Source organism: Salmo trutta, chromosome 8 (assembly GCF_901001165.1).
Source record: "Salmo trutta chromosome 8, fSalTru1.1, whole genome shotgun sequence".
Taxonomy (NCBI): domain Eukaryota; kingdom Metazoa; phylum Chordata; class Actinopteri; order Salmoniformes; family Salmonidae; genus Salmo; species Salmo trutta.
In genome coordinates, this window is record NC_042964.1 from 25010504 (window position 1) to 25024711 (window position 14208).

General features: G+C 43.9%; 1 protein-coding gene across 3 annotated transcripts in view; it reads right to left on the minus strand.

Moving 5' to 3' along the window:
• LOC115198582 (collagen alpha-6(IV) chain) overlaps positions 1-14208 on the minus strand; it is a 201859-nt gene that overhangs the window by 44118 nt on the left and 143533 nt on the right. For all 3 annotated transcript variants that reach the window (XM_029760630.1, XM_029760632.1, XM_029760631.1), the window contains exons 5-11: positions 14024-14203; positions 13833-13952; positions 10141-10197; positions 9835-9870; positions 9629-9691; positions 9237-9272; positions 3839-3880 (exon numbers count right to left, since the gene is read on the minus strand). In XM_029760630.1, coding sequence (XP_029616490.1) covers positions 3839-3880; positions 9237-9272; positions 9629-9691; positions 9835-9870; positions 10141-10197; positions 13833-13952; positions 14024-14203 — 534 coding nt within the window. The remainder of the gene's footprint in view (positions 1-3838; positions 3881-9236; positions 9273-9628; positions 9692-9834; positions 9871-10140; positions 10198-13832; positions 13953-14023; positions 14204-14208) is intronic.

Consider the following 14208-nt stretch of genomic DNA (forward strand, 5'->3'; position numbering starts at 1 on the left):
CCAATCAGACGGGAGGATGAGGAGGTTGGAGGTTGAAGGGTGCGGGAGGAATTTGGAGTTGGAAGGTTGAGAGCAAAGGGGGGTGGGGGGGGGGGGGGTAGGGGGGGGCGAGGGTTGGGAGATTGAGCGAGAGGGAGAAGATGGAGGAGAGGGAGAGGTGGCAATAAAGAGAGCCAGAAGAGAGAGGACCAGGGAGAGAGAGGTTGAAAAGGAGAGGGATGAAGAAGGAGAGGGATGGAGAGGGAGAAATAGGAAAAGAGGGAACGAGAGATAGAAGGAGAACACATTAAATAAAGAGAGATAGGAAAGGTGATAAAATGAAATGAAGATAAAAAAAGACTGAGGAAAAGAGAAAGATAGAGAGACTCAAAGTGAGAGTGAGAAGTAGGGGATGAGATGGTGGGATTGCATAAGGGTCGTTCCACCAATTCGGTCCCTTTTGAGAAGTGTAACTTGGTATAAAAAAAATGACTTCACCAAACAAATAGCACATGTTCACATTCATAAAAAAACGAGTTTTCCCATCTCAAGAGGTTAAATAATAAAAATGACTACAGTAAGTGCCTAATTCACCACGATGTCGTTGTGGTGAAGGCACGACAGCGACTCTTCAACCTCAGGATGCTGAAGAAATTTAGCCTGAACCCCAAGGGCCCTCACAGTGTTCTACAGGAGCACCATCGAGAGCATACTGTCGGGCTGCATCACAGCCTGGGGTATGGCAACTCCACCGCTGAGGACCACAAGGCACTACAGAGGGTGGTACGCTCAGCCGAACACGCCATTGGCTGCACAATGCATGCCCTCCATGACACCTACAACGCCAGGTGTCGCAGAAAAATCATCAGGGACCGCAGCAACCCGAACCGTGGCCTGTTCTCCCCGTTTCCATCACTAAGACATGGGCAGTATAGGAGCATCATGGCAAAAACTGTAAGACTGGCCAATAGCTTCTACCCCCTGACCATCAGGCTGCTGAATAGCCACCACTAGTCAGGTACCTTCGTCCTGCATTGTTGGAGCTCGGAGCTCAAGAATCTAACTGTACCCTGTAATTACATCTGCAACACTGTAAATGTGACTATTAAACTCTCTCATCTAATGTCATTTAAGTGCCAAATAAAGAAACAGGGTTGATTGAAACAGGGTTGACGATTTCATCTTAAATATGCCATGAATCCCTTTGTGCCACCGGGAATGGAAGTTTGATGTGTGGAACAGGGAGTGGCAATTGAATGCAAGCGTCACCATTTTTTATAGCAAGCCTTTATCCATCTTAAAAATAAGATGTATTTAATTATCCATGTGGTCGATACTAAAGGGCACTTCATTTAATATAACAGAATTGGTTCACAATTTCTACTTAAAATAGCAAAGGAACGCAAAATGCACCTATTTCGTTGGAACAACCCATAAACGAAGAAGGGGAGATCGGATTGGAGGAGTAAGAGAAAGTGTATGAGGGAGATTGATAAAGAGAGAACGGGAGAGAGAGAATTGAAGAGAAAGAGGGGGATCGATAAAGAGAGAAAGGGAGAGAGAGAGAGAGAGAGAGCTCTGGCCGACTTTATCTTTCTTCCGATACGTCACTGAGAAGAAAACAATTTAGAGAGCAATTTCCTCAGGCCAAAACAGAAAATGTATAATATAGAAAAAAATTGAATCAAAGGGATAAATAACCGACTTTATTAAAATGTTTGCTTATCATCATCTATCCCAAAGGCTTATCGGTGAATCTAGCTGTTCCTCTTTCAACACGACTTCCAATTAGTAGTTTGTTATTGTTTGTTTGTTTGTTTGTTTGTTTGTTTGTCTGTTGTTGGGGTTTGAACAACAAGACACATGCAGGGAGGAGAAGATGGAAAGATGGCGGATTTATCCATTGATGGATCGATGGTGAATGTTAGTGGGTCATTCATTCTCACTGGTGGTCAAATGCAACGGATACTGAATACTGAGGCAAAACTCCCATGATGTTCCAGCACCACCATGCCCAAATAAGGTCAAAGGAAAATAACGCAGCACAGGAAGCAGGAGCAAGTGATTCCAGCACCAATCACAGACCACGACACGCCCACCCACATGACAGCTCAGAGATCTTATTGGTGGAAATATAATACAATAAAGTGGATTTTATAGGCAGAATATAATACAACATAGAATTCATATAATTAGTTGGGAATATAGATACAATATGCTATATGTTATTGTCTGTTTCTACCAACTAAACATAGTCTTAACACAGACGTAATAAAGATGCCATTTAGCAGATGCTTTTATCCAAAGCGACAGACAGTACATAACTTCTGTACTAAGACTACTTTTAGTAGAGTCCACAAATGATTGACCTTTATGAGGGTGATGAAAAGTTCTAGAATAATCTCTGAGCTGCCATCCAACAGTAAGGAAACATGTTATTTTAGTAATGCCACAGGACAACTATTCGTTCCTTCAATTATATTTTAGATTGTGATCTTTTTCGTTTAGATTTGTTAGAGTTCAGATTTGTTAAGAGTTCAGATTCAGAATGAGAAACAAAATGGCCGCCTCCATAGGGCTCTAGTGGTCCCAGTGGCAGTACTGTCATGCATTTATAAACACACCAGGGGTAAACTGTAAAATCATTGAAGACAAGATCATATTTTAATAATAGAGATGGAACAAACCAGAGGAGGCTGGTGAGGGGAGGATGGCTCCTAATAATGACTGAAATGGAGTGAATGGAATGGTATCAAACACATGGAAACTATGTAATAATACCAATCTATTCTTTCCATTCCAGCCATTACAATGAGCCCATCCTCCCATGTCACCCACTCGCCACCACTGATACTGGTGATATACTGAGGTAGATGTGTCAGTGGAAAAAAACAGAGAGAAGAGGGGGATGAGGGAGGAGGTCAGGAGAGATGGATGGAGGGAGTGTTGGGGCTAAAGGGTAATGTGCTGTTGGGTGTATGTAAGGGCCAGGGGGGTGGGTGGAGATGGGAGGAGGTTGAATAGAGGGGAAGAGGATGTGTCAAACCATCACCAAGAAAGATTGCATGGCATGCACACAGAGGTCAAAAAGACATCCTTCATCGTGCATTTCAACCATCCTCAACACGCATGCACACAGAGGTCAAAAAGACATCCTTCATCGTGCATTTCAACCATCCTCAACACGCATGCACACAGAGGTCAAAAAGACATCCTTCATCGTGCATTTCAACCATCCTCAACACGCATGCACACAGAGGTCAAAAAGACATCCTTCATCGTGCATTTCAACCATCCTCAACACGCATGCACACAGAGGTCAAAAAGACATCCTTCATCATGCATTTCAACCATCCTCAACACGCATGCACAAATTGCAGGCGCGCACACACACACACACACACACACACACACACAGCTAGAATAACCTAAGCCGGCTGTTTTCAGTTTGATCTACAGTGAGGATAAAGTTGCCAGTCTCCCTCCCATTGGGAAAGACATATAGATACAAATGGGCTCTGGTCAAAAGTAATGCACTATATAAGAAAAACAGGGTGCCATTTGGGATGCAGATTATGTCATATTACACTCTTTCAACAGTCTAAAGCTATAATTTAGCTTTAGACTGATGTAATAAACTGATGTAATAAATCAATTACTTCTCAATATAGCTGAAATCCAATGAGTGATAAGAAGGGGTACAGGTATGGTTGGACGGGGTGGGGGGAAGTTGTGGTTGGGTCGGGTGAGCGAATAAGATGCTAAAGACCTAATAAACTGATATGATTAATCGATTACTAATCAATAAAATCGTTCATTAACATCTAATAATTAGTTGTGTTGTTTTGTTGGCGCGTACCTTGTCTCCTGGCTCCCCCTGAAACCCTAGACTGGGGCTCCCCTGGAAAACAAGAGTGGGTATTGCATTTGGACAACAACACATCACCCTACAATTGACAAGCATTGTAAAATTCTATGGATGTAACTATACTGAACAAAAATATAAACGCAACATGTAAAGTGTTGGTCACATGTTTCATGAGCTGAAATAAAAGTTCCCAGAAATTTTACATACGCACAAAAAGCTTATTTCTCTCAAATGTTTTTGTTAACATCCCTGTTAGTGAGCATTTCTCCTTTGTCAAGATAATCCATCCACCTGACAGGATTTGGCATATTAAGAAGCTGATTAAATAGCATAATCATTACACAGGTGCAACTTGTGCTGGGGACAATAAAAGGCCACTCTAAAATGTGCAGTTTTGTCACACAACACAATACCATGGATATCTCAAGTTTTGAGGGAGTGTGCAATTTGCATGCTTACTGCAGGAATGTCCACCAGAGCTGTTGCCAGAGAATATAATTTTCATTTCTCTACCATAAGCTGCCCAATGTCGTTTTAGAGAATTTGGCAGTACGTCCAACAGGCCTCACAACCGCAGACCAAGTGTAACCATGCCAGCCCAGGACCTCCACATCCGGCTTCGTCACCTGCGGGATCGTCTGAGATCAGCCATCTGGACAGCTGATGAAACTGAGGACTATTTCTGTCTGCAATAAAGCCCTTATGTGGGTATAAACTCATTTTGATTGGCTGGTCCTGGCTCCCAAGTAGGTGGGCCTATGCCCTCCCAGGCCCATCCATGGCTGCGCCTCTGCCCAGTCATGTGAAATACATACAGTGAGGGAAAAAAGTATTTGATTCCCTGCTGATTTTGTACGTTTGCCCACTGACAAAGAAATTATCAGTCTATAAATTTAATGGTAGGTTTATTTGAACAGTGAGAGACAGAATAACAACAAGAAAATCCAGAAAAACGCATGTCAAAAATGTTATAAATTGATTTGCATTTTAATGAGGGAAATAAGTATTTGACCCCCTCTCAATCAGAAAGATTTCTGGCTCCCAGGTGTCTTTTATACAGCTAATGAGCTGAGATTAGGAGCACACTCTTAAAGGGAGTGCTCCTAATCTCAGTTTGTTACCTGTATAAAAAGACACCTGTCCACAGAAGCAATCAATCAATCAGATTCCAAACTCTCCACCATGGCCAAGTCCAAAGAGCTCTCCAAGGATGTCAGGGACAAGATTGTAGACCTACACAAGGCTGGAATGGGCTACAAGACCATCGCCAAGCAGCTTGGTGAGAAGGTAACAACAGTTGGTGCGATTATTCGCAAATGGAAGAAACACAAAAGAACTGTCAATCTCCCTCGGCCTGGGGCTCCATGCAAGATCTCACCTCGTGGAGTTGCAATGATCATGAGAACGGTGAGGAATCTGCCCAGAACTACATGGGAGGATCTTGTCAATGATCTCAAGGCAGCTGGAACCATAGTCACCAAGAAAACAATTGGTAACACACTACGCCGTGAAGGACTGAAATCCTGCAGCGCCCGCAAGGTCCCCCTGCTCAAGAAAGCACATATACATGCCCGTCTGAAGTTTGCCAATGAACATCTGAATAATTCAGAGGACAACTGGGTGAAAGTGTTGTGGTCAGATGAGACCAAAATGGAGCTCTTTGGCATCAACTCAACTCGCCGTGTTTGGAGGAGGAGGAATGCTGCCTATGACCCCAAGAACACCATCCCCACCGTCAAACATGGAGGTGGAAACATTATGCTTTGGGGGTGTTTTTCTGCTAAGGGGACAGGACAACTTTACCGCATCAAAGGGACGATGGACGGGGCCATGTGCTGTCAAATCTTGGGTGAGTACCTCCTTCCCTCAGCCAGGGCATTGAAAATGGGTTGTGGATGGGTATTCCAGCATGACAATGACCCAAAACACACGGCCAAGGCAACAAAGGAGTGGCTCAAGAAGAAGCACATTAAGGTCCTGGAGTGGCCTAGCCAGTCTCCAGACCATAATCCCATAGAAAATCTGTGGAGGGAGCTGAAGGTTCGAGTTGCCAAACGTCAGCCTCGAAACCTTAATGACTTGGAGAAGATCTGCAAAGAGGAGTGGGACAAAATCCCTCCTGAGATGTGTGCAAACCTGGTGGCCAACTACAAGAAACGTCTGACCTCTGTGATTGCCAACAAGGGTTTTGCCACCAAGTACTAAGTCATGTTTTGCAGAGGGGTCAAATACTTATTTCCCTCATTAAAATGCAAATCATTTTATAACATTTTTGACATGCGGTTTTCTGATTTTTTGTTGTTGTTATTCTGTCTCTCACTGTTCAAATAAACCTACCATTAAAATTATAGACTGATCATTTCTTTGTCAGTGGGCAAACGTACAAAATCAGCAGGGGATCAAATACTTTTTTCCCTTACTGTAGATTAGGGCCTAATTTATTTTTCATTGACCGATTTCCTTATATGAACTGTATATTCCTCATATGAACTCAGTAAAATCGTTGAAATTGTTGCATGTCACGTTTATATTTTTGTTCAATATACAGTGCCAGTCAAAAGTTTGCACACACCTACTCATTCAAGGGTTTCTTTATTTTAATATTTTCTACATTGTAGAATAATAGTGAATACATAAAAACTATGAAATAACACATATGGAATCATGTAGTAACCAAAAAAGTGTTAATCAAATCAAAACATATTTTATATTTGATATTCTTCAAAGTAGCCACCCTTTGCCTTGATGACAGCTTTGCTCACTCTTGGCATTCTCTCAACCAGCTTCATGACCTGGAATGCATTTCAATTAACAGGTGTGCCTTGTTAAAAGTAAATTTGTGGAATTTCTTTCCTTCTTAATGCATTTGAGCCAATCAGTTGTGTTGTGACAAGGTAGGCGTGGTATACAGAAGATAGCCCTATTTGGTAAAATACCAAGTCCATATTATGGCAAGAACAGCTCAAATAAGCATAGAGAAACGAAAGTCCATCATTACTTAAAGAAGGTCAGAAGGTCAGTCAATGCAGAACATTTCAAGAACTTTGAAACGTTCTTCAAGTGCAGTCGCAAACACCATCAAGCGCTATGATGAAACTGGCTCTCATGAGGACCGCCACAGGAAAGGAAGACCCAGAGTTACCTCTGCTGCAGAGGATAAGTTCATTAGAGTTAACTTAATCTCAGATTGTAGCCCAAATAAACGCTTCACAGAGTTCAAGTAACAGACAAATCTCAACAGCAACTGTTCAGAGGAGACTGCGTGAATCAGACCTTCATTTTTTTATTTTTATTTCACCTTTATTTAACCAGGTAGGCTAGTTGAGAACATGTTCTCATTTGCAACGGCGACCTGGCCAAGATAAAGCAAAGCAGTTCGACACATACAACAATACAGAGTTACACATGGAATAAACAAACATACAGTCAATAATACAGTAGAAAAAGTACAGCATGTGCAAATGAGGTAGGATAAGGGAGGTAAGGCAATAAATAGGCCATGGTGGCGAAGTAATTACAATATAGCAATTAAACACGGGAATGGTAGATGTGCAGAAGATGAATGTGCAAGTAGAGATACTGGGGTGCAAAGGAGCAAGAGAAATCAATAAATACAGTATGGGGATGAGGTAGTTGGATGGGCTATTTACAGATGGGCTATGTACAGGTGCAGTGATCTGTGAGCTGCTCTGACAGCTAGTCGAATTGCTGCAAAGAAACCACTACAAAAACCAAATTTGAGATTTTTGGTTCCAACCGCCCTGTGTTTGTGAGACGCAGAGTAGGTGAACGGATGATCTCCGCATGTGTGGTTACCACCATGAAGCATGGAGGAGGAGGTGTGATGGTGCTTTGCTGGTCACACTGTCTGTAATTCTTTTAGAATTCAAGGCACACTTAACAAACATGGCTACCACAGCATTCTGCAGCGATACGCCATCCCATCTGGTTTGCGCTTAGAGGGACTATGATTTGTTTTTCAACAGGACAATGACTCAACACACCTCCAGGCTGTGTAAAGGTTATTTGACCAAGGAGAGTAATGAGTGCTGCATCAGATGACCTGGCCTCCACAATCACCCGACCTCAACCCACTTGAGATGGTTTGGGATGAGTTTGACCGCAGAGAGAAGGAAAAGCAGCCAACAAGTGCTCAGCATATGTGGGAACTCCTTCAAGACTGTTGGAAAAGCATTCCAGGTGAAGCTGGCTGAGAGAATGCCAAGAGTGTGCAAAGTTGTCATCAAATCTGTCATCAAGGGTGGCTACTTTGAAGAATCTAAAATATGCAATATATTTTGATTCGTTTAACACTTTTTTGGTTACTACATGATTCCTTATGGGTTATTTAATAGTTTTGATGTCTTCACTACTATTCTACAATGTAGAAAATAGTAAAAATAAAGCAAAACCCTTAAATGAGTAGATGTGTCCAAACTTTTGACTGGTACTGTGTAGTCATTATAACAGTCTCCATATAAGTCACCAGTAAAAAAAGTCCCCAATATGGACTGAATATACATAGCATCTGTCGGCAATAACTTGGAATGAACAACAGACAATCTCCATTATGACAAAAGCAACATGAAGTACACAGCTTTTAGTTGTTTAGTACACACTCCCCCCTATCTGTTTGTTGGTGTCATTACACTGTCTCCACCATAGAGATCCTTATTAGTTTCTATGGAGCAGACAGGCTGTCTCTGAGGTCAGTACGGTGTCCATATTAGGACAGCCTCAGTCTGAGCAGGACTTTCAGGTCACAGTCTAGTGTTGCAGTGGTGTAAAGTACTTATGTAGATTCTTAGTACTTTCAAGCACTACTTAAGTTGATTTTTGGGTATATGTACTTTACTTTTTATATTTTTGACAACTTTAACTTTTTTTCCATTACATTCCTAAAGAAAATAATGTACTTTTTACTACATACATTTTCCCTGACACCTAAAAGTACTCGTTACATTTCTAATGCTCATCAGGACAGCAAAATGGTCCAATTCACACACACTGACAGAATCCTTAAACACCAAAGTGTTGGAGTATGCACCTGGTTATATATATAAATAAGAAAAAACAAGAGAATCATGATGGTCTTGTTTGCTTATGATAAGGAATGTGAAAAGATTTATACTTTTATTTTTGATACTTAAGTATATTTAAAACCAAATACCTTTAGACTTTTACTCAAGTACTACAGTATTTTGCTGGGTGACTTTTACTTTTACTTGAGTAAAAAGTATGACAATTGAGTACTTTTTCCACCACTGTAGTGTTGTCCAGTACTTACTACAGGGCCAGGGGCATCATGTTAGCAGAGCAGGAAAACTCCAGGCCTATAACTACTGAAGGGTCAGGAATTTTCCCCTATCTAGTGTTGTCCAGTACTTACTACAGGGCCAGGGGGACCGGGGGGGCCTGGAGCACCCTGGAGAAAAACAACAAAACACAGACAGGAAGTCAGTTGGAGAGTAGACTGATCTATTATATCTATTAGACTCTATTGTAAAATAGACAGACATCAAGAGACAATAAGAGAGGTATATTCCCCCATGTCACTGACTTTAGTCTTATTAACCAATGTGTAGATTAAACATGACAAACTCTCTGTGTAATGCAAAGGTTGTCATGACACCATTTGGGATAAAATAGTTTCTCTAATATACTGAGTACATACAGTATAATAATGGTATATTGTATCTAGATCAACATAGACAGGTGTGTGTGTGTGTGTGTGTGTGTGTGTGTGTGTGTGTGTGTGTGTGTGTGTGTGTGTCTACATACAAGGAATCCATCAGGACCTCTGGGGCCGAAGTCACCGGGACCTGCGTCTGGACCTCTAGGTCCCTACGGAGAGAAACATAACGCAGAAAAGCGGGTCAGGAACACAGAACACATAGAACCCGGTCAGGAACACACCAAGTTATCAAATACACTACATATACAGAAAGAAATACAGTATATTGATGTATAGTAATGAGATGTCTTACAGGTACACCATCCATTCCAGGCTGACCAGGAACTCCCTGTAAGGAAACAAGATAAAACTGTGAGCTAAACAACTGTCCCCAGTTCATTATAAACACAGACTTGGGGGAAAGAGTGACGTAGGGAGGAAGGAAAGAGAGTCCGTTTCAGGTCAGACTGACCTCAATGGATGAGATTATAGCAACAACATCATCCCCCTTTCTCTAAACAATCTCCAGGATAGGAAAGATGAGGTAGGGAAGGAGGGAGAGGAAGGAATGTCAAACTTTTCCTGATGATATCCTTGTGTGTGTGTGTGTGTGTGTTACCCCACTGAGTCCAACGTATACAGGCTCTCCCTTCTGTCCTTTAGGACCAGTGGGCCCCTGATGGAGAGAGAGAGAGAGAGAGAGAGAGAGAGAGAGAGAGAGAGAGAGAGATCATAGATCATTAAAGCCTGTAACCCCCCCACCACCACCACCAGTCAGCTCAGGGATTCAAACCAGCAACGCTTTGGTTACCGGCCCGGCGTTCTAACCACCGCCACCTGTTACTAGATGACTCTCGTTACAGTCATATAGTACTGATGTAAATGATAGTTGTTACCCACAGCAAATCCAGTTTGGTCCAACAAGCACTACACTAGATCATTTCATCTTACAGTACAAATATACTCTACAATAATAATAATACATGCCATTTACAGTGCCTTTCAGAAATGTTTCATACCCCTTGACTTATTTCACATTTTGTTGTGTTACAACCTGATTTCAAAATGGATGAAATATATATATTTTTATCTCACCCAGACAACACCCCAAAGGACAAAGTGAAAACATGTGTTTAGAAATGTTTGCAGATGTATTGAAAATGAAATACAGAAATACCTCATTTACATAAGTATTCACACCCCTGAGTGAAAACATGTTAGAATCGCCTTTGGCAGCAATTGCAGCAGTGAGTCTTTTTGGGTAAGCCTGTAAGAGCTTTGCCGACCTGGATTGTACAACTATTGTACATGACTATTTTTAAAAATCCTTCAAGCTCTGTCAAGTTGGTTGTTGATCATTGTTAGACAGCCATTTTCAAGCCAATTTAAGTCTAAACTCTAACTAGACCACTCAGGAACATTCAAAGTCGTCTTGGTAAGCAACTCCAGTGTATATTTGGCCATGTGTTTTAACTATTGTCCTGCTGAAAGGTGAATTAATCTTCTAGTGTCTGTTGGAAAGCAGACTGAACCAGGTCTTCCTCTGGGATTTTGCCTGTGCGTAGCAAAAAAGATGACAAGCATAGCGATGACAAGCATACCTATAACATGATGCAGCCACCACCATGCTTGAAAATATGAAGAGTGGTACTCGGTGATGTGGTGTGTTGGATTTGCCCCAAACATAACGCTTTGTATTCAGGACATAAAGTACATTTCTTTGCCACATTTGTTTTGTAGTATTACTTTAGCGCCTTATTGCAAACAAGATGCATGTTTTGGAATATTTGTATTATGTACAGGTTTCCTTCTTTTCACTCTGTAATTTAGGTTAGTATTGTGGAGTAACTAAAATGTTGTTGATCCATCCTCAGTTGTCTCCTATCACAGCCATTAAACTGTAACTGTTTTAAAGACATCGTTGGCCTCACGGTGAAATCACTGAGCTATTTTTTTCCTCCCCGGCAACTGAGTTAGGAAGGACGCCTGTATCTTTGTATTGACTGGGTGTATTTATACACCATCCAAAATGTAATTAATAACTTCACCATGCTCAAAGGGATATTCAATATGTGCTTGCTTATTATTATTTTTTTACACATCTACCAATAGGTGCACTTCTTTGCGAGGGATTGGAAAACCTCCCTGGTCTGTAACGGCCGTCGTCAAAATGAGACCCCGGTGCAGCGGAGGATGTGTTCATCGTGAATTATTTTAATGGACCGAATGAACACTATACAAAAATAAACCAAAAAACGACCAGCAACAGTTCTGTCAGGATAACAAAACTAAACAGGAAAATATTCACCCACAAAACCCAAAGGAAAAACAGGCTGCCTAAGTATGACTCCCAATCAGCAACAACGATGTACAGCTGTTCCTGATTGGGAGCCATACCCGGCCGAAACAAAGCAATCCCAAACATAGAAAAACAGACATAGAATGCCCACCCAAATCACACCCTGACCAAACCAAAATAGAGACATAAAAATGATCTCTCAGGTCAGGGCGTGACAGTACCCCCCCCAAAGGTGCGGACTCCGGCCGCACAACCTGAACCTATAGGGGAGGGTCTGGGTGGGCATTTCTCTGCGGTGGAGGCTCTGGAGCAGGACGCAGACCCCGCTCTACCACTGGCTCAGCCCACTTAGGTGGCGCCCCTGGCTGCGCCGGAGGACTGGCGGGCGACCCTGGCTGCGCCCCGGCTGGCGGGCGACCCTGGCTGCGCCCGGCTGGCGGGCGACCCTGGCGGCTCCGGACTGGCGGGCGACCCTGGCGGCTCCGGACTGGCGGGCGACTCTGGCGGCTCCGGACTGGCGGGCGACTCTGGCGACTCTGGCACAGGATTCACCAGGCTGGGGAGACATGCAGGAGGCCTGGCTCTGGGTGCAGGCACAGGACTCACCAGGCTGGGGAGACCCACTGGAGGCCTGGTCCGAGGAGGAGGCACAGGATAGACCAGGCTGGGGAGACCCACTGGAGGCCTGGTCCGAGGAGGAGGCACAGGATAGATGGGGCTGTGGGGGAGCACTGGAGTTCTGGTGCGTACGCTTGACACCCCTACTCCAGGCTGAATGCCCACTCTAGCCCGGCATGGGCGAAGCGCAGGCATAGGACGAACTGAGCCCTCCCAGCGCCCCGGAGACACAGTGCGCAGAGCCGGCACCGGATAGCCTGGACCGAAACGGCGCACTGGAGACCAGACGCGCTGAGCTGGCACAATCCGCCCTGGCTCGATGCCCACTCTCGCATGGCACTTGCGGGGGGCTGGCATGTAGCGCTCCGGGCTATGAGCGCATACTGGAGACACCGTGCGCTTCACCGCATAACACGGTGCCTGACCAGTACTACGCTGCTCCCGGTAAGCACGGGAAGTTGGCCCAGAATTCCATCCTGGCTCTGCCACACTCCCCGTTTTTTGGGGGGGCTGCCTCTCGTGCCTGTTGCGCTCCCTTGCCTCATACCACCGCCTCTCAGCTTTCGCTGTCTCCAGCTCCTCTTTCGGGCGGCGATATTCCCCAGCTTGTCTCCATGGTCCCTTTCCGTCCAGTATTTCCTCCCACGTCCACGAATCCTGAACCCTCTGCTCCTTCTTCTCACGCTGCTTGGTCCGTTTATGGTGGGTGAATCTGTATTGTGGATTGTGGGTAGTTGTATTCTGTTTTGTGCTTGTCACATGACAGAACTGTTAGTGTCGTTTCAGTTAATTGTATACGTGTTTATTTTGTTTCTCCTTCTTATATTAAAAAGAGATGAGTATACACTTCCCTGTTGCGTCTTGGTCCTCCACACGCGACACTCGTTACATGGTCATTGTGGTTGAAACTGAGGGACCATACAGATAATTGTATGTGCGGAGTACAGAGATGAGGTATTCATAAAAAAATAATGTTAAACACTATTATTGCACATAGAGTCCATATAGCTTAAGTGACATTTCAGCTTTTCATTTTGAATTCATTTGTAAAAATGTCTAAAAACATAATTCCACTTTGACATTATGGGGTATTGTGTGTAGGCCAGTGATACCAAATCTCAATGTAATCTATTTTAAATTCAGACTATAACACAACTAAATGTGGAAAAAGTCAAGGGGTGTGAATACTTTCTGAAGGCACCGTAGAAGACACTTTTATCCAAAGTGACTTAGTGCATACATTTTACGTATGGGTGGTCCAGAGAATCAAACCCACTCTCCTGGCGTTGCAAAAAGCCATGCTCTACCAACTGAGCTACAGAGGACAACCCTACAGCTACAGATGATAATAGTCTAGTAGCTAGTAGACAGTTTAGATAATAGATGTTACTCACAGAGAGTCCTGGAGCTCCAGGTATTCCTCCGTTTAGAGTTCTGGGACCTGGGTCTCCCTGGGTACCGTTGCACCCGTCTGCTCCCGGTAGACCCCTGCCACCGTCCGCACCTGGGTGACCCTAGAGAGAAAGATAGGGTTAGTGTGTGTGTGCGTGTGTGCGTGCGTGTGTGCGCGTGCTACAATACTCACGGGGACTCCGTCGGTTCCTGGGAACCCTGGTACGCCCATAGGCCCCTTTTCTCCTTTCAGCCCAGAGGGGCCCCCAAGTCCGACGTGACCCTTTTCTCCTTTGGGCCCTGAAGGCCCTTGGTCACCTGGGAAGCCCTCTGGTCCACTGGGTCCTACTGGCCCCAAGGCCCCTGGACGCCCCTGGA